Here is a 23,554-nt window from a genome sequence, read left to right on the forward strand (position 1 = left end):
TATTTCATTAACTATACTCATTTCATTTTTCAAAACCCATGCATAGTATATGAAGCCTTTGGGATGGCAGTAATGGGCACTATGTATTGGTAAAGAAGTCTTTTTTCTGACACAAAGGAAGCAAAATCTATTATAATTGGAGATTTTATATTTCCTGCCTCAGAAAAAACTCTCCACCCTTTAACCAAACATACTGTCAAGACTTTGGGGCAGCTAATATTTAAAACACGTATTCAGGAGCACATTCTGTAAAATACAGTAGAAAATAACCTAGATTGATTTTTCATTTATTATGCAAAGGTCCAGTTGTTTAGAATTACAATTAGTTTCACAAGTATGGTCAATAGCAAGAGCTCAATAAACATTTTTGGAGATTCTCGGCATTTTTCTTTGACCCAAAGCTTTCAAGTTAAACTTCAAGTCTTCTTTAAAAGGTAAAGGCATGTTACAGATTTGTTGACCTGTTATTCACCAGTTAATCAATATTAAAATTTGTACAACTTTCACTTACATTTGATTCTTTGCAGCTTGCCTCTGAGCTTTTCTTTCTTTCCTTTTCTGATCTGGTGGCTTAGCAAAAACAATTTCAATATTTTCTCCCTCCAAGTCTTTGCCATTCATTTCTTCCATAGCCTTAAAAAAGTAGGTATTGATCAATACAAGAGACCTTTCACAACTATGATTCATTTAAAGTTAAGAAAATCATTTACTATTACCACTAGAAGGATGAGATAAAATAGGATTCTTGATTTCATTTAAAGATCCAGCTCTTCAACTATTAATCTTTTTGACTTAGTTTAGTAAGTTATGCGATTTGCCAAGGCCAATAAAGGTTAGCTTGAGTAATTACATGACCTCTGAGTTTCCTTCAATTTTCTAAAACATTCTGATTTTAGGATGACTAAAAATCATTAGTCTAAGTTAGATGCCTATGATAATTCCCCCAGTTATTTACCTTGACAGCACCATCTCGCTCATCAAAATGAATGAAAGCATAATCTTTTAATTTCTTCACTCGTTCCAGTTTCCCAAACTGACTAAATGCCTTTTCTAAAATCTCTTCTGTTACAGTATTGGCCAGGTTGCGTACGAACAGCACTTTTACCTGAAATTTAAGAAAGAAACAGAAACTTCCTATGTATTTCCAAAGGATTCAGTTTCCAAGATGTCACCATCCCAACCCTGCAGACTTAACTTTAGTCACAACCCATTAGAAGAGTACCAGAAATATAAAATATAGACTAAAATTTCAACTCATTTGGGTAAATACCAAGGAGCATGCTGCTGGATCTAATGGGCAAAAAATCTGAACATTCTCACCAAAGGTATACAGATGGTGAAAAAGCATAGGTAGTGATGCTCAATTATCATATGTCATCAGGGAATTGCAAATTAAAACAGTGAGATACCATTACAAGCCTGTTACAGTGACCGGCCAAAATCTAAGACACTAACACCATCGGATGCTGTTGAGAATACTGAACACAACATATTCACTGCATTAGAATGCAAAACGGTGTAATTTGGCAGCTTCTTACAAAACTAAACATACTTTCATACCATATGATTCACCAGTCACACTCCTTGGTATTTACCCAAAAGAGGTGAAAACGCATCCACACAAAACTCTGTATATGGATGCTTATAGCACCTTAATTCATAATTGCCAAAACTTGGAAGCAACCAAGCTGTCCTTCAGTAGGTGACTGGATAAACTATAATAAATTCAGACAATGGAGTATTACTTAACACTAAACAAGAAATGAGCTATCAAGCCATGAAAAGACATGGAAGAACCTTAAATGTAAAAGAAGCTGTCTTAAATGGCTACATACTATACGATTCCAACTACGTGACATTTGAGAAAAGACAAAACTATGGAGAGAGTAAAAAGAGCAATGGTTGCCAGGGATGAGGGGACGAGGGAGGAAAAGGCAATCACAGAGGATTCTTAAGGCAATGAAAATATTCTGTATGATACTACAATGGTGGATACAACATACATTTGTAAAACCCATAGGATGCAGAACACCAAAAGGGAATCCTAACGTAAACACTGAGTTATAATAATGTGTCAATTTAGATTCACTGATTATGACAAATGTACCACTTTGGTGAGGACACTGATCGAGCAGGAGGCTGCACAGCTATGTGGGCAGGTGTGCGTACGGGAAACTGCTGTACTTGTTGCTCAAAAAACAAAACATGCTACGCACAGTACTTTTCATTAGTTATTATTTTACGATTAAAATGGACGTGGTTATTTCCTAATAACGTGAACACCATGCCATCTGAAATAGCTGTTGAACTTAACACAGGGAGTCAAAACTAATTAGGACCTGCTTTTGAAACCCTAAAGAGAGGAGACAATGTTCAAAACACTGGTAACATAAAGTCTTCAATCCTGAAAGCTCCTCAAGTACAACTACAAATTTAAGCTTTTGGCTAAGAAACATTATCACTTCCTCCTAAAATACCTGAAGTAGCATCTGAATTTCTTAATCTAAAGGGCTAACCAATGAGAGCTTAATAAGCCAAAAAAAGAATGAATCCTAAGTATTTTCTGTCCTCAAGAACATTTACCCTTTAATATTCACTGTTCTGACACTTCACACTCCTCTCTTGATTTTAGTAAACTAGTTGTATTTCCTAGCCTATCGTCATCAAGGATTCTTTAAAAGGTTAGAATAACTTAACTGCAAACTGCACTGGTAAAGTGTTGACTCAAGAGATGTTTGTTTTCATAGATGTCTCAACTGACTGCTGAAGCACCTAATAATAGCTAAACCTTTTAACTGCAGCAGCTCTGCTGAGGCCAGTACAGTTCACTATTTTTAGGAGTAGGACTTTTAACACAAAACCCATGTAATCTAATGGCGCCTCTCTCAAAAACTCAAACTGCTCTTCGAATCCACACAAAAATGAAAGTGAATCATCTCCACTGCATGTAGGCTACCTACTTTATCATGAGAGTATGATGGCTACACAACTGTGGCTGAGGGTCCATGAATAAATTCCTATATTCACCCTCCATGCACTCGTTATTTATTTCTGGTGTGTGGCCTTTAACACAGAACACTTCTCTCACTTTCAAAAATATGGTTTAAGGAAAAAGCACACACAAGTTTCCCTCTGCTCTCTAAAGCCTACCCCTGCTCCCAGCAACACCACAAAAAAAATTGTAACTCAACTGTCATTACCTTTGCCATAACTTCAGGATCGGGATCTTCTATAGGATCAGCCCATTCAACAGTTCCAACATTTCCCCAGACCTTGACTTTACCACTCATTAACCTACGTCTTGCCTGGGCAGCTGTTTTGTGATCTTCGTATTCAAGAAAGCAAAAGCCTCTGTTTTTTTTCTTGTCGTCTGGTTGGTGATACAAAATGACGTCTGTAAGACCCTCTGAAAGTAAGCAACAATTCCAGAGAAATTAGATAAAATAAGCAGATCAAAAGATTTATTTTTCTAATATTATACTTGAATATCAGAATGAAAAATAATCTCTTATCTCTACCGGGGACTCTCAAAACACTGGTCCAGATAATTCACCTAATCCACACTTTCCAAGTGTTCCTAATGCAAAAATCCCCATGAAAAGAAAATGTATTCTTTTTACTTTGACCTGAGAACTATTCTGCTTCCATTTATCAGATGACAGAGAGGTATGAAATCTTTACAAAGCTGTTTTAGGAAAACCAGTAGTATAAGTCAGACATGGTTAGAAATTTTTCTCTGCTTCCATTAATTAGATGACAGAGAGGTATGAAATCTTTACAAAGCTGTTTTAGGAAAACCAGAAGTATATATCAGAAGTATAAATCATGGTTAGAAATTTTTCACCCCATGAAAGTAAAAACTAATTTTTTAATGGCACTTTTCTGGCCTCAGACATCAATGTTTATTTCAAATGAAACAGAGACTATCTTAGTATTGTATAAGAATTTCAAATGTTCCTGGAAACGGGTAACAGGCTGATAATTTGCTAAATATTCTAGGCAGACAAAACTATTTTTTCTAGTTTCTAAATGACAAAAGCCTGTCACTTGGGAACTTAAAAAAAAATGCTTTACAATTCAAAGAAATTGCACCATATTGACAAAGTATAATCTCTGCTTATAGCAAGAGTACTTACCATTCCTATAATTTGGAAAATCAAGTCATTACTTATCAAACATTTTTACTAAGAATGTCAACTAGCACCTCAAAATGCATAGAAACACACAAAGAAATACAATTTTCCAAAACAGGGGAAGCACAACGATTCTGCAGACTGAGTTCAAATCCCAGCCGTATTCCTTACTAACTACATAACATTCAGCAAGTTATTTCCCAAAACCTTCTATTTCCTTATCTGAAAAATGGAGTTACTCATCTTATATGGCTATAGTGAGAATACAAGTCCATAAATGCAGTGCTTAAAACAGTGCTTGGCACACAAAAGCATGCAATTACCTTAAGTATTAGAGAAGTTGAACCTCCTTCCAAGTAAACCCAACTTACCTGTTACTTTGCTAAATTCTTCAAGAATCTGTTCCTTGGTTTTACTCTTAGGAATAGAGCCCACAAAAAGCCTGTTGTTGGCAACGGAGATGCAGACACCAATGTGTTTTCCAGAACGAATTTCATGATTATTATACTGAAAGGTGGAAAAGTGCACCATGTTTTAAAAATACTTAAAATATCCTACTATAGGTGCTCATTATAGAAAGATATGCAAATCCCATACACAAAAGCAAAATTTTTTAACAAATTAAAACTTCATCACTTAGGTTTATCAAGTATTTTTATCCTTTAAAAAATTATAATCTGAGACAGGAAGATTGTACTGACAAAACACACTAACCAAGTTTATGAATTAAAGCAAAAAATTGTCAAGTCCTTGAAATTTAGCAAATTTGGTAAGAATCTAGTCTGTAAGCAGCTTAAATTCCAAATTACTGATTCCACAATACCTTATTTTCTACTTAAATTCATCCTTCCGACTAGTTATTCTCATGCAAGGGAAACAGATTCCAGTGCCAGCAAGCTTTCTGCCTTTCTATTAATCAGCGCTTAAATCTTATTTTTCCATCTCCCCTAATCACTTGTAAAAAGTTACAATAAGGGATTTTTGGTTTCAAATACTTAAATCTAAAAAGGAAACCTTGTTATTCTGAATCCGACCCAACTTTTCCCCCATTTCATTTTCATCAAGCCTACAATAAAGTTGGAGAAAGACAAGTAGATTATGGTAAACTACTATAAAACTACAGTAAAAAGTAAACAATCTTCAAGTAACCATATTCCATAAAACGGAACAATACCGCAGAGGCAAAACCCAAAAAGTTCCTATCCCTGTTATTCCCATTCTTGCGTAACAGGTATATCAGGTATAAGTGAAGAAAATACAGACAAGTCAGAAAACTGATGCCTCCCTCTCCCTTTTTCTCCATCTCCAGATATTCAAAATTAAACATGAAGTTCAAACATCCTTCCTTCAGTTCAGAACAGTTTTGTACTTTTTACCCCACTGACTCCGTTCACGCTTATCCGAGTCTCTGGTCATCATGATCCCAGGATTATCTCTATGCTTTACACTTATGCTGGAGACATTTTTTTTTAAATCACAACTTTGCCTATTGAAAAAGAATCCCACAATGACTCCCCATCAGCAAAACAAAGTTCAAACCCTTGGACGTCATTAAGCCCATCCTAAAATCCCTACCACTTCTCCCTTTTCTTCACAATACTATAATCTCGGCTATTTACATCAGTTCTCAAACAGTTTTCATACTGCTCAACCTCTGACTATAACGCTTTCCCTGAAACTTCACCATCCAAACTCCTCTGCATACCTGTAGATTTGAGCTCAACCAAATATTCTGCAATCCCTAAATCCTATAAAGGTCAACAAAAACACCCTTCTGTGTTAACACAGATCAGCAGTTCTCAACAGGAGTGATTTGCTGCTCCCCCGACACACACACATTTTGGTCAACTAGAGGTGGGGTTTGCTCTTGGTATTTAGTGGGTAGGTAAGAGGCCAGAGATGTTATTAAACATCCTACAATTCACAAAATAGTCCAGCATAATAAAAAGTTATGTAGTCGAAAACATTAATAGTGTTGAGGTTAAGAAATCCTGCCCTGGACTTCGTTTTCCCATACCATTTATATTCTATTTAGACCAAACACCTCTTAAAAATAGAAACATGTGGTTACGGGCAGATATTAGACCTATGGCTGAATCCACCATTGCATGGGATTATGGACAAGTAGACTACAATACCCTATTACACAAATAAGTTAACTTGAGAACACAATAAACTGCTTTAAGACATGTACATTCCCTAGATTTTTATATCTAAGGATCAAGTAGCCAGCCTTAGTGACAAATCAATGGCTTTCAATCTGGTCATTTAGTCTGTAACTCCAGAAGTTGACAAAAACAATTAAAATCAGAAAAAGAATGGACGGAAATACAAAGTTTTAAAAAGGGAGAAAGAGGAGTTATTTTGAAGATGACAATTTGGTATCATTTTCCCTTTACTGTATTTCTTTCCAAATATTCTAAGAGCAGAGGCTATTTACTTAACAATGCTGCCTCAAAATAGTAATGACTGTTTCTATTATTACCTACAAAAGAAAAGTTTCTTCCTTTCTAACCTATCCTCACTATGGTTAAATCAAGGCGGGGTAGGTAGAAGGTATTTAAATACTGTAGTCTCTGAACAATATGAAGACATGAATATTTAGTAGGATTTATAAAGAAAACTAACTTTTCATCCACATTTTTTAAATTTAAAAAATTGGAACAATTATAGCTGACCCATAGAGAGTAAACTGGCTCTCCAATGAAAAGAAGTCATTAAAGGAGCACAGGTGACCCTCTGCACATAGCATACTGTCCAAATAAAGCAAAAGTGCCTAGAAATAAACATTTCTTAAAGAAATGCCCCATCTACAGATTAAGCATGCACTTTTGTAAGTATATTTGAGTTGTTCAACTTTTCTCACTCTAGCATTTTTAAGACCAATCTATCACCTTAAATTCGAAAATAAACTTTGCATCCTAGCAGGTGTTAGCAGGTAAGTAACAGTGACTTGGATGGTAGAAAAACATTACGAAAACAACGGTTCTAATCCTTAATAGAGATCCTAATTTAATGCTGATAAACCCTTACTCTCAAGGGTTAGTAATCAGGACGATATGATAGTATCAAAATAAAAAAGAAAACGTAATCTTTTCCAAACTCTAGAAAAGTGGGCACTGAAGTTAACAAATTTTAGAAATCTAGCTTTCAGATCCAGTAGCACAGTGAGGTAACCAAATAAAATAAAGATGAACTTTGAACATTAACCAATGCAGTTTCAGTATTTCGGAACACCAAAATGAGTTGTACAGTCTGGAACATTCCCATCATCTACGTTCAAAATATCAATTCACTCTTTCCTTCCCTTATAGCCAATCAGTTACCAAATCCCCAGAAATTCAGCAATCTCAGACTTAGAAAACCAATCCAGAAGTGGCTGGTCAGTCCTAACCCTTACAGCAGCAAAGCCGTTACCTCCCAAGCCCGTCCATTTAAGTCTTCTTTACCTTGAGCCAAACCTACTTCCCTAAGAATTCTACAATAAATCTTATTTCCTCCTCCAAATGACAGCACTTCATATACCTGCACACAATGCTTAGGACTCAATCCCCCTCTATGCTTGGCTAATCATTACTTCTCTGAAATTGGGAACTGCCTCCAAGAGTGTCACCAAACAGTGACATCCATAACACAATCCTATAGAGGCAGACTGAGACTGAGGAGTCTAAAGTAAGATGGAGACTATTCTTACACTTCTAAACACCAGGCCTCTGCAACATGTAGTCCATGATTATCTTGGCTTATTTGGCAATCACACCACACCACTGACACACTACAGCTTACTCGTGGATTAGTCATGTATAGGACTTGACTCTCAGCCCTACTCAATTCCATCCTGCTGGTGTAAACTACTGTCCCAGGCTATCAGAATCTTTTCAGATCCTTATTTTGTCATCCATGGCATTAACCACTACATATAGATTCAAGTCACCAAACGTCCCAAGCACTCCAACTATGCCCTCACTCATATCACTGATTTAAAAAAACAGAACCTATACCGTTATTTACATCATGCAACCCATACAAAGGCTCAAAACTTTAATAGCACCATGCAACGCAGGCCAGCAGTCATGCCTACTGCCTTCTAGCACTGACTTTACACAAGTTTTATCTCCCTTCCCACAAAACAGTGCTTCAACTATTCATCTATTTCCTTCACTGCCCTGCTCACACCTTTTTGTCACAAAGCCTTCTCTAACAACCTCAACCCAAAGCAATCGATCCCTTCATCCCTCCTTTACCCTGTGAACCACCTGCTTCCACTTTCATTGTAGTTAGCCTCTCAAGTCCTAGAAACACCGAAGTCAAGAACTGGATCAAACTACCTTGTATGCCCATAGTAAAAGTTTTCATGTTAAACACACTAGACACTTGCTAATTGTTACTAAAATATTCTGTCCACCTGTCTTGCCAGCTGCATTCATCAAAATGGTTGTACACTGGTGTATACAACCGCTGTGGTGAATAAACTATCAGTGACTATTAAAGTCATAACCCTTAATGTGCAAATAGAGGTCAGTATTCCAGTCTTTGTAACAAAGGTATTTTCAGTAGGACACTTCCTATGTATAGGAACCATAACCATAATGGGCACTGCAGAAGCCAGTGGCCCTGGGCTCCAATTCCAGCAGCACACCACACAAATACATATACACACTTGCCTGGTCAGCCAGTCAGGTTATTTATCTAGTACCTACTCTATAATGGCACCATTCTAAATGTTGAGGATACAGGAAAAAAGAGCAAATTTTCTGATGGGAAGAGAGAAGCAAATAATCTTTCAAAGTCAAAAATAATTTTAAGTACATCTAAGCATTCTTTTTTTTTAATCATGTTCAGTATACTGTCATGGGGCAACTGGGTGGTAAGCCTTTCTTAGAAAGGCCTTCTAAGAAAACCTGATTGATAAGAAGACAGCAGCTGTGCTAACTGGGAGAAGTGGGAGAAAGAACAGAAGGCAGCCTCGAGATGGAAATGCTCATAGCTTTTGTGGAGGACAAAAAAGGCAAAGTGTGGATGGAAGGGTAATAAAGAAGAATAGGAAGAGAGAGGTAAGCAAAAACTTGATCAGATAGAACCTTGTTAGGAAGCCATTATTAGAGTTCTCAGCATGGGACTGTTGTGATCTAATCTACACAGCTAAAAGGTAAGACTGTAAAGGAGCAATGGAAAGCAGTGAGACTAGCTAGAAGGATTCTTCAAATGGTACCTCAGGCTAGGATGGTAGCAGGAAGATGGTACAAATTGGTTAGATGCCAAAAATAAATTTGGCAGTAGAGACGACTTACACTCTGAATTCCTTTTAACACTACCTAAACCACTAAATAATTTGAACAATCAGGCTACCTGGCAACATAACTTATACTGCTGGCTTAAACTGTTATGTCTAATTAACGATAAGGACATGCTAAACAAACCTGGTATCAAACTAAACCAGTATGGCTCTGTGCAAGCCACCCAGACTATTTATTCTACTGCAAAAGGAAGATATTTCACTTACCTTGAAGAATGGGTTGAAGTGATCTTTAAAGGTAATAATGTAGCACCTAGCACAGCTCCTGTGCCTCAACAAGCACAAGTGGTAGCTATTATTCACCTTTTCACAAATTTAAATCTTGCTTCCTTAGCTACATTGTCATCATTTAGGGATGAATTTTCTTATTCCCCCAAATACAAGGCAGATGTTAGCTGAAAATAGGGTCATTAAGAAGTTTGCAGTTGCCTCTAACTTCATGCCTCTTCTTCAGCTGTTAACATCAACCCATTTGACAAGTAATTCAGATGCAAACTTAAAATCTACAGTCTTTATTGGGGGGGGGGGTCGTTGTTGAATAACATCAAAAAATAAGGCTGAATATATAAACTATCTCAATCGAAGGTATTTCTCAAGACACAAAGTACAGGAAAGCAAAAAGAGATGGTGCTTCAATCTTGTCTCATCTATAAATAACGTAAAAAAGGCATTTTCTCAACATCTGATTATGTGCAACTAGAACAACAGTTCAACTACCTTATATAAAAATTCACCTTAGATAAAGCTGTAATTCAAGTAGACTTGTGACATGATACGAGTAGAAATAGTTTTCAAAATACGCTTCCTTAAAAAATACATTTAGGAGGGGTACTCATTTCCAGGAATCAAAACAAGGTAGCAAAAAACATCCAAATCAACTTCAGTTTTTTATTTCTCTAGAATGTTTCATTTCCTCAAAAGCCTAGTCCTTTCTTCTACTGTTGCATTAAGGCAAATCTCCCAATTCTATTATCGCCATAGTCCTAGCTATGGTAAAGCGTCCTTTTTAAAAAAGCAATGACAATACGTCCAATTCATCCCAGTGCTAAAGAATACCCTTAAAAAGACAATAAAGCACAGAGCCTCCTATTCATCAGACAATAAAAAATAATTATGCCCCCAGATAAGGACTCAAATCACAAACCCAGAAAAAAATGTTAAAAGATTTAGGACAAGAGCTAGCTCACAGACCAATCAAAATGGCTGTTTGGCTACCTGGAAATTTCTGCGTTACAGTTGAAAAACTTAACTACATTAATAAGACTACTCTAAGCCTACAGCAATGCAACTTTGGACTACATGATCTGTTAAGCCAAGGCAATTGCCCAAACTGAGACATATTTCATGTGTACTTATTGGCACTCAAAATAGTGATGTTAGGACTGGATTATATAACATCTTCTTCTAATGATGTTTCTTTACTATAAGGATTCTGAACATCATCTAGAAATAAATTCTAGAGAGGACCTACCATAATTAGTGTATTTTGGCAACAAAAATTAAGTAGTCTACAAATGTTTAATGATTCCTTTTAAAAATATTAATAAATACACAAATCATTACTTGTAACACTAAATAATCACACCTATTGAGCAAAACTAAAGCTTTATGTAATACCTAGTAAATAAACTGGATCTGACATCACTAAATTCTGTACTAGCTTTTTGTAGTAAGACAGTCTCATTGCCTCCTCAATCATTATGTATTTCCACACTAAAACTTACTGCTACTTTATTACTACCTGGCAAAATGTTCTATTCTTTTATAGATTCAACTGGATGCCTCCTAAAGTATCTTTCCAGAACTCTAAAAAGTCCTCAGTTTTACCTGAACTGTTTAAACTAAAAACGTGACAGTTCAAAGGTTACCATTGAATGGACCCCTAGAGCTGTACATACTCTCCCTTCTGAAATAGAAAGCACTCTTTGAAAGAAAAGAAAATCAGCCATGGTTTAAAAAGAAATATCTCAACTCCTGAATTCTTTATTCTTCCCAAGTAGCATACTTTTCTAATGTTAACCTTTACAATGTTCAATTACACACACCAATGGAGAGATCCAAGCAATACAAAAAGCAAAACCAAGTAAGTGTATTTGTTTTCTTTTTCTCCTTAAGGTTTGCCTTAAAATGTGATATATATGATGGTGAGGGAAGGAAAAATAAAATTCAGGATGAAATCACTCTAAGGAGTTCAAGTTTGCTTAGAATTACCCATAAAACATGTAAGTCAGATAACGCAAAACTAACAAACATCTGCTATAGTGAACCATTTACAAAAGTTCCTCCCCAGCTGTACTTTTTGATGTATTTCTTGGATTGAAATTAACTTACATCTTCTACTACAAAACACAGCAACTACTTGTCACAGAATAAGACTAATTTGAAGAATTATATAAGCCATAGTTTGAAACATTAAAATTCTTTCAATTGGGAAAATAACTAGGTCCTCACCTGACATCTAGTACTTTTAAATCAGACATTGCCAATCAACATAAAATCCTTTATTTCATTAACTAGAAAGTTATCATCACAATGTCTTTGTGAAACATTTTCGAAAAAGGGACAGCCAGATATGGCCCTTTAAGAGCTCTATCTACTACAGTTACTTTCTTAAACCTTTTAACATTCCTTAAAAAAAAAATCACTAAGCCAAATTCAAAGCACCAGTAACTTCAACTCCACCACACTACCTTATACATCCTGAGTCAGTTCAACTATACGTGGAAAAAATACTGCTACAATGTGTACACAGAAAATGTGACACTGCCTAATCAGCACTTCAAAAACCTTTGGTTAACACAATTAAGAAAAGTCCTGGCTTTAAATGAAAACAGAGACTGTGAAAACTGAAAAGAAAGAAAAACTCACCAGTTTAACAGCCTCCTGAGCTGCTTCTTTTGTACAAAAAGTGACAAACGCATAACCTCTATTGAGACCAGTTAGTGGATCCATCATTAGACGAAGATCCCATATAGGTCCAGCTTTTTCAAACAACGGAACAAGTTCATCCTCAAACAGATCTCTTGGGATCTTCCCTACAAATATCTGTAAATTAAATATGAAGTAAAAACCATGGAGAGTTTCTTTAGGGAACCAGACACCTGTACATTTACTACAAAGGGTACAAGTTTTTAGTCTCTTTACCTCAGTGCCAACAGAAGGCTGCTGACCTGAATAAACGGAATCTGGAGGCGGTCCCCCATACTTCCTCTGTCCAGTGGTCACATCGAGTGTGTATCCTGTTCTTTCCAAGAGTGCCTTAAAAAGTTCAAATGTCATTAATACATTTCATTCATGAGACCACACCCATACACTGAGCAGTTTAAAATCAATCTTGTTCAAATCTTTCCATGTATCTTAGCAACATTCCCTACTTACAGATTTCTGTTGTGTTTCAGAATTCCCCTTTTAATGTATGCTTGTAATTTATAATATGCCCTAATTTATAATGAGAATTTCAGGATCCTGGTCAAATTATTTTCTGGTCTCCAATTAATTACTGAGTAGTGCTTAGTGAACAACACAGAATATTGATCCGTCAACAACTTTCAAGGCAACGTGTACCTATTCGGCCCTTCTAAAAAATGACTGCACCTAATTAGGCTGAAAATAATTCTCTCCTGAAGAAGGAGATGGTTAACTTCTCTCTCAAATCTAGCTTTCTTACCCAATAAATTTCCCTGTAACCCACACTTCTAGGTACCTACCACCATTCTGGGAGTTTCACCAACCTTTATAGAAATTACACTCCTCCAATTAAGACCAGAAACTTAGGAGTTGCAGGAAAAATGACCTCTTATTCATCTGACATTCAAGTACCATGCTTCACAGGACAGCATGGATCACTCAGAAAAAATGAGAGCCAAAATGATTTTGAAAACTTTATGAAGCTGCAACAATGTGACATAACCTCTACATATTACCTCCCTAAAAGTGAACTGTTAAAATTTACACAACTCATATTTACTCAGAGCAAAATTTCTCTTCATCTTTTATAATAAGCAAAAAGACTAGAAAGAAGTAGTCCACTGTTAGCCTAAGGAAAAAACAAGAATTATTCCTTTTCCACCATCTCACCCACAAAGCACAAAACTGGTTTTCTGAATAATAAAAGCAACCCAATAATCAGATGATAAATTCTGAAATAAAAAGAAACACTAGGCACAGGACAAAACTTATCAAAATGCTATTAAGTGATTTGGGGGTCACTTTAGTCTTTGAAGATGAAAATGCCTAGACAGATTTTAAATATTTTCTACTCAAAGAACATTAAATATTTATGAAAAAATACTGTAATTGATAACAACTCCTTTATTCGTAAACTGTCTTAACAAAAAAGCCCAGAAAGTGCTACATGTTTTAAGTAGTCTTTTTCTATTATCTCCAAATATATTTGCTTAACAGTGCAACACTGGGTTAGTAACAAAAATAAACTCAAATCTATTACTATCACATAAACTAAACCATTAAATGGCTCTTCTTCCCTTTTTCCCATATGTAATCCCTGCGCTTCTTTCACTTTAATCTTTAAGTGACCCAAATAATACCTTTTATGTCACTCGCTAAAAACAAAAAGGAAAAACTTATTCCCTCTGAAAAATATCCTATAAAAATGTCTGTCTTCGACGTAGAGAATGAACTTGAGGACACGGGGAGGGGGAAGGGTAAGCTGGGACAAAGTGAGAGTGGCATGGACATATACACACTACCAAATGTAAAAATCGGTGCTTTGCAACCACCTAGAGGGGTGGGATTAGGAGGGTGGGAAGGAGATGCAAGAGGAAGGGGATATACGTTTGCATATAGCTGATTCATTTTTTTATACAGCAGAAACTACAATAAAGATGTTAAAAGAAAAAAGTCTGCCTTCTTGCCACAATTTAAGTCACACTAAAGCTTTAAGCCACTCCCTTCCAAAGATAGAACTGAATCTCACAAACGAAATTTTCAATTTTTCATAAAATTTTAATAACTGTCTCAGTATAGACTTAATTGCAGCTGATTAATTACAATGAGTAACAACTATATTCCATTTCTTTGGAAAAACTAAACTTATAGCTCAAACGCAATTCACCCACAGCTACAACTGCAGAAGGCTCAAATTTATAGATGGCATTAACGTCTAACTCCATATTCCAAGCTTCTCCCTCCTCACAACATTAAAACACACCTGACACCTATATTGTTCCTAATAACTTATTTTCTTAAACCATAACCCTTGGTTCAAGAGCAGTGGCACACTATATTAAGAGTACCAGATTAAAACTAGTATGATCACCGTCATATTTGCTATGAACTAAAAACTCAACACAACTAAAAAACACCAAGATCAAAACCTAGTTGACTTTGAGGCCATTTACTCTTCTGACTTTGGGGATGGGGGGAGCGCAAAGGAAACCTACCCTCAGCCTCAGTTTCCTCATTTACATTTCCACAGTAATCCATTTTATCCTTAAAAGCTGCTTTCAGAATTGAACAAATTGGCCTTAAAAACCCATACTAATGGAAGAAGAAGAAGGCAGTGTTAAAATACTAAACCCATTTAATTTGGGGGCTTGAGAATCCTAAGAAAAGCGGTCAGCTGCTGAATGTACACACTCCACCAGTATGGGGTGAGCTGATCCCCTCCCATTTTGGTTCCACTGTCAGTTAATCTGGACTTGCAGGTTTCTAAAAAAAAATATGGTGGCTGTATTTCTTTAAATCTTTTATTTAGAATACCAGTAACACAGATTTAAGAAACAGTAGCTGGCTAAGAAGAAAAACTTCAGAACTGTTTTAGAAACAAATTGTTAAAGGCAAGAAAAACAGTAATTACAAAAGATTAACAAATTACCTCATGGTCATTAACTTGCAACATCAAAAAAACCCACAAAAAACAAACAAAAAAACACGAAAAACAAAACACACCCACCCATTTCACACCCAAAGAATATTTACCAAAGCTAGAAAATAGGAAAAAAAAACTTTAAAACTGAAAGGAGTAAAAAAGAAAGTTTTTAAAGACATACCTTAATTTTTGCCTCATCTGGTCCTTTGCTAGAATCTGCTACTTTGGTCCCCTGTTTTTCTCTCTGCCTATAAGTCTTCATGACTCCACATAAAAAGGCACTTTTGTTCTGCAAACGAATTTTCCAATCATATTTAACAATAATTATCTTAAACGTATAAAACTTGAACTATCAAAACTACTCAGGTTTTTTATTCTTTTTACACTGACACTAGATTAACGTTACCTGAACATGAGAGAGATCACTGTCTTTAAACTGCTGAAGAACTGCCAATGCGCCGTCTTCATTGAATTCTTTTAAAGCTTCGATAGCTCTTTCATCTAAATCGCTATGTGCAACCAGCCCTGGAGAAGAAAAAACTTAATTAATTGTCAACTTTTAATATTTTTAGAAGGTTTTTTTTTAAAAAAAGACCATGTTTGCCAATACAGGTGCCAACTAAGAACTCTTCCATGCCCCCTTATCACCTATATAATGAAAAACACACATACTTTAGCCATTCTGAACGGCATTATGAACTAAATAAGGCCTCTCAACCACTTTTTTTTATCTTGTTCTGTGTCTAAATCAGACAATTCTGAACCCTATTTCTACAGCAAATATATAGGCTCACAAATTCTAAAACCAACCAACGAAGTACCGAGCATTACAAATGAACCTCTACTCAATTTCAAATACCACTAGAAAAAGCAAGAGCCACACGGAGACAGACTACAAGTCTACAGTTACCAAGTTATTTAACAAGAATCCTACTATAAAAATACCCCCAAAAAGTCACATGGCCTGCTTCCAATATTTAGCAGCTGTTGCTACCATCGTATACTTATCCATCTGGCCAGCCAGCCTTTACCTCCTAACCCTTTCTCTTCCCTCCCTCTATACACATTAACCTCTAGTTCACAACTAGCACAACAAGGCAAAACTCCAGGTCCCACACTAATTGGAAACCACAAAAAGTTGCTATTTTAGCTCAAAGCCAGAAATCCAATAGAAAAATTTCATGATATAATTTTGCAAGTGTTAGTTCTTACCTGCAACGTAAATTTCATCTAGTTTTTCAGCAACTTTCTGTGGTAAACCAGCATCAAGCAATGTCTGAAAATTTTCTGAATGGATAACTGCAGAAGTAGTATCCATGGGCTCTTCAGTACCATTTCCATTAACATGTTCTGTAGCCATGTTTCCAGAGATCTGTTCAAACGCAATAAGCAAAATTAAACTAGGATCTTCAGAAAGGGTAGGGGACAATATGAGAGCCCCAATCTTTACTTTCCCTACCAATTTCTACACCAGCCAGCCTGCACCTCCCTTTAAAGAGGCCTTACTTGAAAGTCACTGTCTCCTGACAAGCCACATTCGGAGCTCGGGGCACAGAAGGACGGATCCACTACGTTTTTCCTTAGCACCACCCCTGACTCACCTGCTAACACTCCCTAGGAAAAACCACATTACAAATGGAGCCCAACCAGCACGAGGACGAGCCAGCGTGCCACATGCAGCTGTGCCCGTACGGCGAACGAGGTGTGTGTGGAGCAAGCAAAGCTGGGCTTTTCCCTCTCAAAGGTAAACCCCCGAAGTGCGCGCTTTTCCCGCCTGACGCTTAAAGATCGGTAACAACAGCCTGCGAAGAACAAAGCGCTCACACAAGCTACCTTCCCACCACCCAATTTCTCCACCCTTCACCCGCACACCCCAAAGACCGCCCCCGACTCCGCACCCAGAGCGGCAGCCTCACCGCTGCGGCCCCCAGGAGCCCAGCAGAAACACGTGCTCTGCGCCTTCCAATGTCCTACAACTTCCTTCCACGAAAACCCACCGAGTCCCAGGCCAAGACCACCGTCACCGGCTCCCAACAGCAACCCCAAGCCGCGGCCGGAGCCCCCAGCAAGCAGCAGCAGCAGCACAACCTCGCCCCTCGACACCGAGGCCGCGGCGGCGCCAGGCCACAGGCTCTCCCCGCCCCCCAGCGCCGCCGTCTCGGCCGTGACACATGGCTCTCTCTGCCCCGGGCGCCGGCGACCCCCGGCCGCTCGCCCGCCCCGCCGAGACGTGCGCCGCGGCGCGCGGTGCAAGTCCCCCACCCCTCGCCGGTCCCGGCAGCGACTGCGGCGCGGGGGCCGGCGGTGCCACCCCCGGGCCGGGGCCGACAAGCCAGCGGCGCGAGGGCGTTCCGCGAACTGCCCAACGCTCGCCGGACCCCGAGCACCACCCAACCCCGCCGCGCGGCTGCGGGACAGGACCGGCTCCTCTCCGCCCACTCCCGCGCCGCGGCGACGGCCACGACAGCACCAACTCCGCCGCCGCTCGTGGTCCGCGCGGGCCACGGGGGCGCCTCCTCCCTGGAGCGCCGCAGACAAAGCCCGAATGGCAGCAGCACATGGAAGGGAGAACGAAGTGGCGGCGCGGGCCGCGGCCTACTCCCAAGCAGCCCCAGTCAACGTGCTCCTCTCTTCCTTGGAATCCATTTTCCAGAAAAGCCGGTTTCTCCCCGCACCGCCCTCCCCCAGCTCACTCCACAATGTCACGGAGCTCCCCTCCCAGACCCGGGTCCCGGCGGTCGTTACCTCCCCGTCGGGCTGCGGCGGAGGAATCCTGTCCGAGGAGATCCGGTTGCGGGCAACGCGTGCTCGCTGCTCCCTGGGTCCGGCGCGAGTGGAGCTGTTGTAAAATGGCGGCCGAAGCTCACGCCGCTGGCAGCAAACCCGATCCAGTTCCACTCGCCTCCGAGCGCGCTCCCAGTGCGCGCGCGCGCCTCCGCGTGACCCCCCCTTCCCTTCCCTCCCCTCCCTCGCGCGTCCGCTTCTCTCACTCACTCCTTCAGCCCCTGCCCACCTCCAGCTCCTCCTTCTCCTTCTCCCACCACCACCAGCGTCCGTCCGCCTCTTCTCTAGGCCTTTCTTCTTCCCCTCCCTGCTCCTTTCCCCCACCGCTCGCACTGTCGTCCGCGGCCGCTCAGGCACGAGTGGCCGCCCTTCCCCTCCTCGCTTGCACGCTCGCACGCTCGCTCCCTCCCTCGCTCTCTCGGCCCAGTCCCCCCAGTCCCGACCGACTCGGCTCCTCTCTTTCTCTCTCCCGCGCTGACGTGACGACGTAGCTTACGCCTCGGGACGCGCGCCCGCGGGCTCCGCCCCCACGCCCGCCACCTCCCTCGCTCCTCACCACACGGGAGGGCGCGAGACCCCGCCCTTCCGCTCCGGCGGCGGCGGAGGGGCCGAGAGTGAATGAAAGGCCCGCCCCTTCCCCTCCCGGCACTCCCCCTCCCGCGCCCCTCCGAGCGGGGCGGGGCGGGCCGGCTCAGCGTGTCCCACTCGTTCTCCTTTGTCAGGAGACAGGCATCTCCCCACCCCGCCCCACCCCACCCCCACCGCGGCACCACGCGCACGCCCCCCCAACCGAGCTGCCGCTCGCCCCACCCCCCGCCCCGTCCCGGGCCGGCGGGGAACGGGGCGGGGGGCGCGGAACGCGAGCGGAGCTCCGCGGAGGGTACCCACCGGTCCGTGTGCGCCCGGCCCCCGCCCCGGGCGCCGCGGCCGCGTAGCCGTTCCAGGCGGTGTCCACGCCGCCGCCGCCCCGCGCTATCCTAGCTCGGGAAGCTGCAGGCGCACGTGTCCCCCGGGGCGGGGCGAGGCAGACAATGGGGCGGCGGGGGAGGGGAGCGGCGCGGAGCCCGCGGACCTTTGGTCCACCTGGCCGGCGGGACTCGAGTGCGGGAGTCCCTCCTGGGAAACTGGGTCTCCCCGGCCGGACAGTGGGAACTCCGGGGCCCCGCGCCCGCGTGGCTTCCCTTCCACGGGAACCTTGGGCGGAGGGAGGGGCGCCCGGGGCTCGAACGAGGAAACCCCGGCTGCTTTTGAGGGGGAACCGGCTGGCTCCAGTGGAGCGAGGAGCGGCTCCCGCCTTAGGATGCTACGAAAGCCAGATTTGGAAGCAAAACCGCTGGGTGGTGAAGAGTTGTGCAATACTCCGTTTCAGTCCCTGGCCTTTTCAGCAGTTAAGGGCTTCCTCACGGCAGTTTGAGCAACTTGCAGCAGCACAGAGCTGCGTGGTTAGAGCAACTGTGAAGAGCATATCTGTGTTTCTTTTCGAAAATCTTGGCAATTAAATCTTAACTGTAGTGACACTTCTTTTGTAACCGTATACTAGGTACAAGAAAGACAAGACAAAGGCATTTGCATTTCAGACGCCGTATGGATACTAATTTTGTTCAATGCAGCTGTAATGAAAAACGGGAATAGTGTCCTTTTCATTAAAAAAACAAGAGCTCACTGGTTCCCTAAACAAAAAGTTAGATGAATACTCCTCAAAGTGCTTAAGCAGTTCGTATGCCAGATTATTTTCATTAGTACCTGGATCAAGATATGAAATTTTTGAAATATTTTGACCAAAAGACTAGCCAGTCGGTTTAGTAAGGATCTGGGCACTCTACTACCTAAAATTTCTTCCTGTCATACATGGACCTGCTGTTGTATTCAGCTCATTCAGCAATAGGGACTTTAGTTCATAATTCGAAGGTTGTAGATAATGTTATAAATGAAACCAAATAACCAAAATGTTTAATACAAAAATATAATAAAAACTGGGTAATCCTATAGATGAAGGAATGAAAACAACAGATCTGAACCATCCAACACTTTTTTTTAAGACTTTCCTGGGGATCAACTTTCCTTTAAAAAAAGAATGAGAAGGAGAGGGAGGGGGAGGGGGAAGAAGAGGAAGAGGAAGGAAAAGAAGAGTCTCTACCTAGGCGATGTCATCTACCAGATGACCAGACCTCCCAAATTGAAATCTCTAGTTCTTCTTTGACCTCTAATTCCTTCGCCTAACCCACCCACCCGACACCTTTCTGTGGGCTTTAGGCACTCCAAATCAACATTTCAAAAAACTGAGCACAACATCGTCCCCTTCATCATCCAGCTCCAGAGTTCCCATCTCAGTGAACATCACCCACTTGCACCCAGCAGCATTAGCTGAAAACCAGGGAGTCATTCAGGACAGTACCTTCTCCCTCAAGGCCGTATCAATTAACCAAGTCCTGTCAATTTTGTCTGCCTAATATATCTCCACTTCTCTCTGTGTCGCACCCCGGGGATAAGCTACCATCACTTACCACCTGGACTAATGATAGAGCCTCCTGATTCATCCATCCTTGCAGCTTTTCTAATCCATTCAAAGCCGCACATGTACGCGCGCGCGGTGTGTGTGTGTGTGTGTGTTTGGATTTTAATTGCAGATAAGATCTGCTTAAAACCCTTCATTAGCTCCCCAATACACTTAGAACCAAATCCTTAACTAGATCAACAAAGCCTTCCATGACCTGTCCCACATATCTCCCCAGCTACATCTCTGCCATTCTCCCAGCTTCAGCTGGCCTTCTCTCAATTCTGGCATTTCTCAGGATGGCACACATTAAGGACCTAGACAGGAACTTAGAGATGCCCTGAGCAGGCCTGAGAAAAAAGCTATCAGCTATGCTCTCCAGTTGACATCTTGTTGAGAGAAACAATGGTATAATTTTCCTCCTGACCTGCGGAACTTCTTATTCCAGGCTTGATGCCAAGAATTACTACTATTACTGAAACATAGGGAATCCCTAATAATACTTTAAAACAAAAAACAAAAAACAAGAAACTAATAGATAGATTGATTCACTTGGTACGATAGATGCATTGGACTAGATTGAAATGTATGTGAAACATCTGGCACAAGAAAATTCTCAAAAAATTCTCAATAAATATGTGTCCTTACTTATCTGAATCCTCTTTAGTACCAAACACAGGATTTGATGCTCAATAAATATCAGTATTTACTGAATAAAACCGAAGAATGATAGGCTGAGACCCAAAACAACCTTGATTCTAATCCCAGATCAGCTACTAATGGGTAGCGTGGGCTTGGGTAAATCAGTTAACTTCTCAGAGTTTCGATTTCCTCATCTATAAAAGAAGTGCATTGAAAGAGATAATTTTTTAAGATCTCTTCTAGCTCAAACATTTTGCAATATATTTTTAAAATTTCTCAAACTCTTTCTCTGGGTTCTCATGGCTTAAAAATATTCAAATGTCCTATTTGCCACTAAAGATCTTCCCCATTTGAATCCCAACTTTCCTTTACAACAAAATAGCCAGCTATTCACCTTACGTGAACCCTTGCTCCAAGCAAAAATAACAGCAACAATAACAAACATTGATATTATCTGATTTGGGATATCATCTCCACTGTGGTTGTGGAGAAATTGACACATTCACTGTTAGTGAAATGAGAGATTTTTTGTTAATAAATAAATAATCGTCATATTTATTAAGCCCTGCTCCCCCAAGTCTGTTCTTCCATCCTTCCACCATGAATGCCTTGTAACCTGGTACTTGCCGTCCAGCTAGAAATTCCACTTCCAGCCTCTGGGGCAGCCAGGTGTGGCCAGGTGACTTAATTCTCCCCAAGGGAGTGAGAGGATAGATTGATATGACTTTATTTACAAAATAATTGGACTATAATGCTTACTGAAGCATTGTTTGTAACATACATATATATGTGTGTGTGTGTTTTGTTTGTAAAAATGTATATAAGCTAAACATCAAGTAATAGGGGACTGGGTAAATAAATTATAGTGTGCATCCATAGCATGGATTATTCTGGAGCCATTGAAAAGAATGAAGTAGCTACCAATGTCCTTACATGGAAAGAGATCCAGGTTATATTCTTAATTTTTTTTTAAAACCACCTAGAGAACAATGTAGAGCGTGACATTTATTCATTCAGTTGAGCACCTTCTGTGTACTAAGCTCTGTGTTATGCACTAGGTTCACAATATTGTATGTCAATATAGACACAGATTGACCCCTGGCTCATGAAGCTTGCAGGTCTGTGTGAATGTGTATAACAAGGTATGATGGATATAAAGATTTTTGTTTCTAGAGAACAATTACAATTAGAAGGATGGGGTGGGTGGAGATCACCACTTTTTACTTCATACACTTTGGTAATGCTTAACTTGTTGCAATAAATATTTTTAAGTTAATTATTTATGGGCCTCATTACTGTTTTTCCATTCATGTAACCTTTGAATTAGTAAGAAAATGGAGACCTGTTAAGTTGCAATTAATCAAAGCCAGGCATAAAGTCATGCCTGTTTGCCTGTTTTGCTTGTCATCCAAATTCTTCCACTACTAAATGCCAAACTGTTTTTTTTAATATCATATTTTCTTCTTTTCTATATTTTCTAAACTTTTTGCAATTACCATATATTAATGTTATAATGAGAAGAGGGGGCTAGAATTCATATGGGAAAAATTCACACCATTGTTCTTTTCACAGAACCATAAAAACCTAGAGTCAAAGCTTACCCTTCCCCCTCCCCATATCCTCAAGTCCATTCTCTAGTAGGTCTGTGTCTTTATTCCTGTCTTACCCCTGTGTTCTTCATGACATTTTTTTTCTTAAATTCCATATATAGGACATATATACACTACCAAACGTAAGGTAGATAGCTAGTGGGAAGCAGCCGCATAGCACAGGGAGATCAGCTCGGTGCTTTGTGACCGCCTGGAGGGGAGGGATAGGGAGGGTAGGAGGGAGACGCAAGAGGGAGGGGATATGGGAACATATGTATATGTATAATTGATTCATTTTGTTATAAAGCAGAAACTAACACACCATTGTTAAGCAATTATACTCCAATAAAGATGTAAAAAAAAAAAAAAACCCTAGAGTCAAAAGAGACTGTGGAAGTCATTCAATCCACTCTTTCTAATAATCAAGAAAGTTTTTGCAACATCTCTTTCTCATGGTAATTGAATGGCTGATATGTTAAAATTTAAAACTTCTGCTCTGCAAAGACACTGCACAAGAGAATGAAAAGAAAAGCTACAGACTGGGGGGAAATCTTTGGAAAACACATATCTGTTAAAGAATTAGTATCCAAAATATACAAAGAACTCTTAAAGCTCAACCATAAGAAAGCAAACAGCTCAGTTTTAAAATGAGCAAGGGAGGGCTTCCCTGGTGGCGCAGTGGTTGACCGTCCGCCTGCCGATGCAGGGGACGTGGGTTCGTGCCCCGGTCCGGGAGGATCTCGTATGCAGCAGAGCGGCTGGGCCCGTGAGCCACGGCCGCTGAGC

The 23,554-nt window shown here is 40.4% G+C and overlaps 1 protein-coding gene across 9 annotated transcripts in view; it reads right to left on the reverse strand.

Moving 5' to 3' along the window:
* SYNCRIP (synaptotagmin binding cytoplasmic RNA interacting protein) overlaps positions 1 to 16,619 on the reverse strand; it is a gene marked incomplete at both ends in the record, with an annotated part of 21,438 nt that extends 4,819 nt beyond the window's left edge. For 3 of the 9 annotated variants that reach the window (XM_079716140.1, XM_079716139.1, XM_079716137.1), the window contains 9 exons: positions 512 to 633; positions 956 to 1,105; positions 3,201 to 3,406; positions 4,505 to 4,640; positions 12,298 to 12,474; positions 12,574 to 12,687; positions 15,441 to 15,548; positions 15,666 to 15,784; positions 16,472 to 16,619. In XM_079716140.1, coding sequence (XP_079572266.1) covers positions 512 to 633; positions 956 to 1,105; positions 3,201 to 3,406; positions 4,505 to 4,640; positions 12,298 to 12,474; positions 12,574 to 12,687; positions 15,441 to 15,548; positions 15,666 to 15,784; positions 16,472 to 16,619 — 1,280 coding nt within the window. Of the gene's footprint in view, positions 1 to 511; positions 634 to 955; positions 1,106 to 3,200; positions 3,407 to 4,495; positions 4,641 to 12,297; positions 12,475 to 12,573; positions 12,688 to 15,440; positions 15,549 to 15,665; positions 15,785 to 16,471 lie in introns of those variants that run through there. The other 6 variants (XM_079716141.1, XM_079716138.1, XM_079716144.1 and 3 more) reach the window with 5 other exon arrangements.
* Positions 16,620 to 23,554: the final 6,935 nt, after the last annotated feature.

The sequence above is a fragment of the Hyperoodon ampullatus genome, assembly GCF_949752795.1.
Source record: "Hyperoodon ampullatus genome assembly, chromosome: 12".
Lineage (NCBI taxonomy): Eukaryota > Metazoa > Chordata > Mammalia > Artiodactyla > Ziphiidae > Hyperoodon > Hyperoodon ampullatus.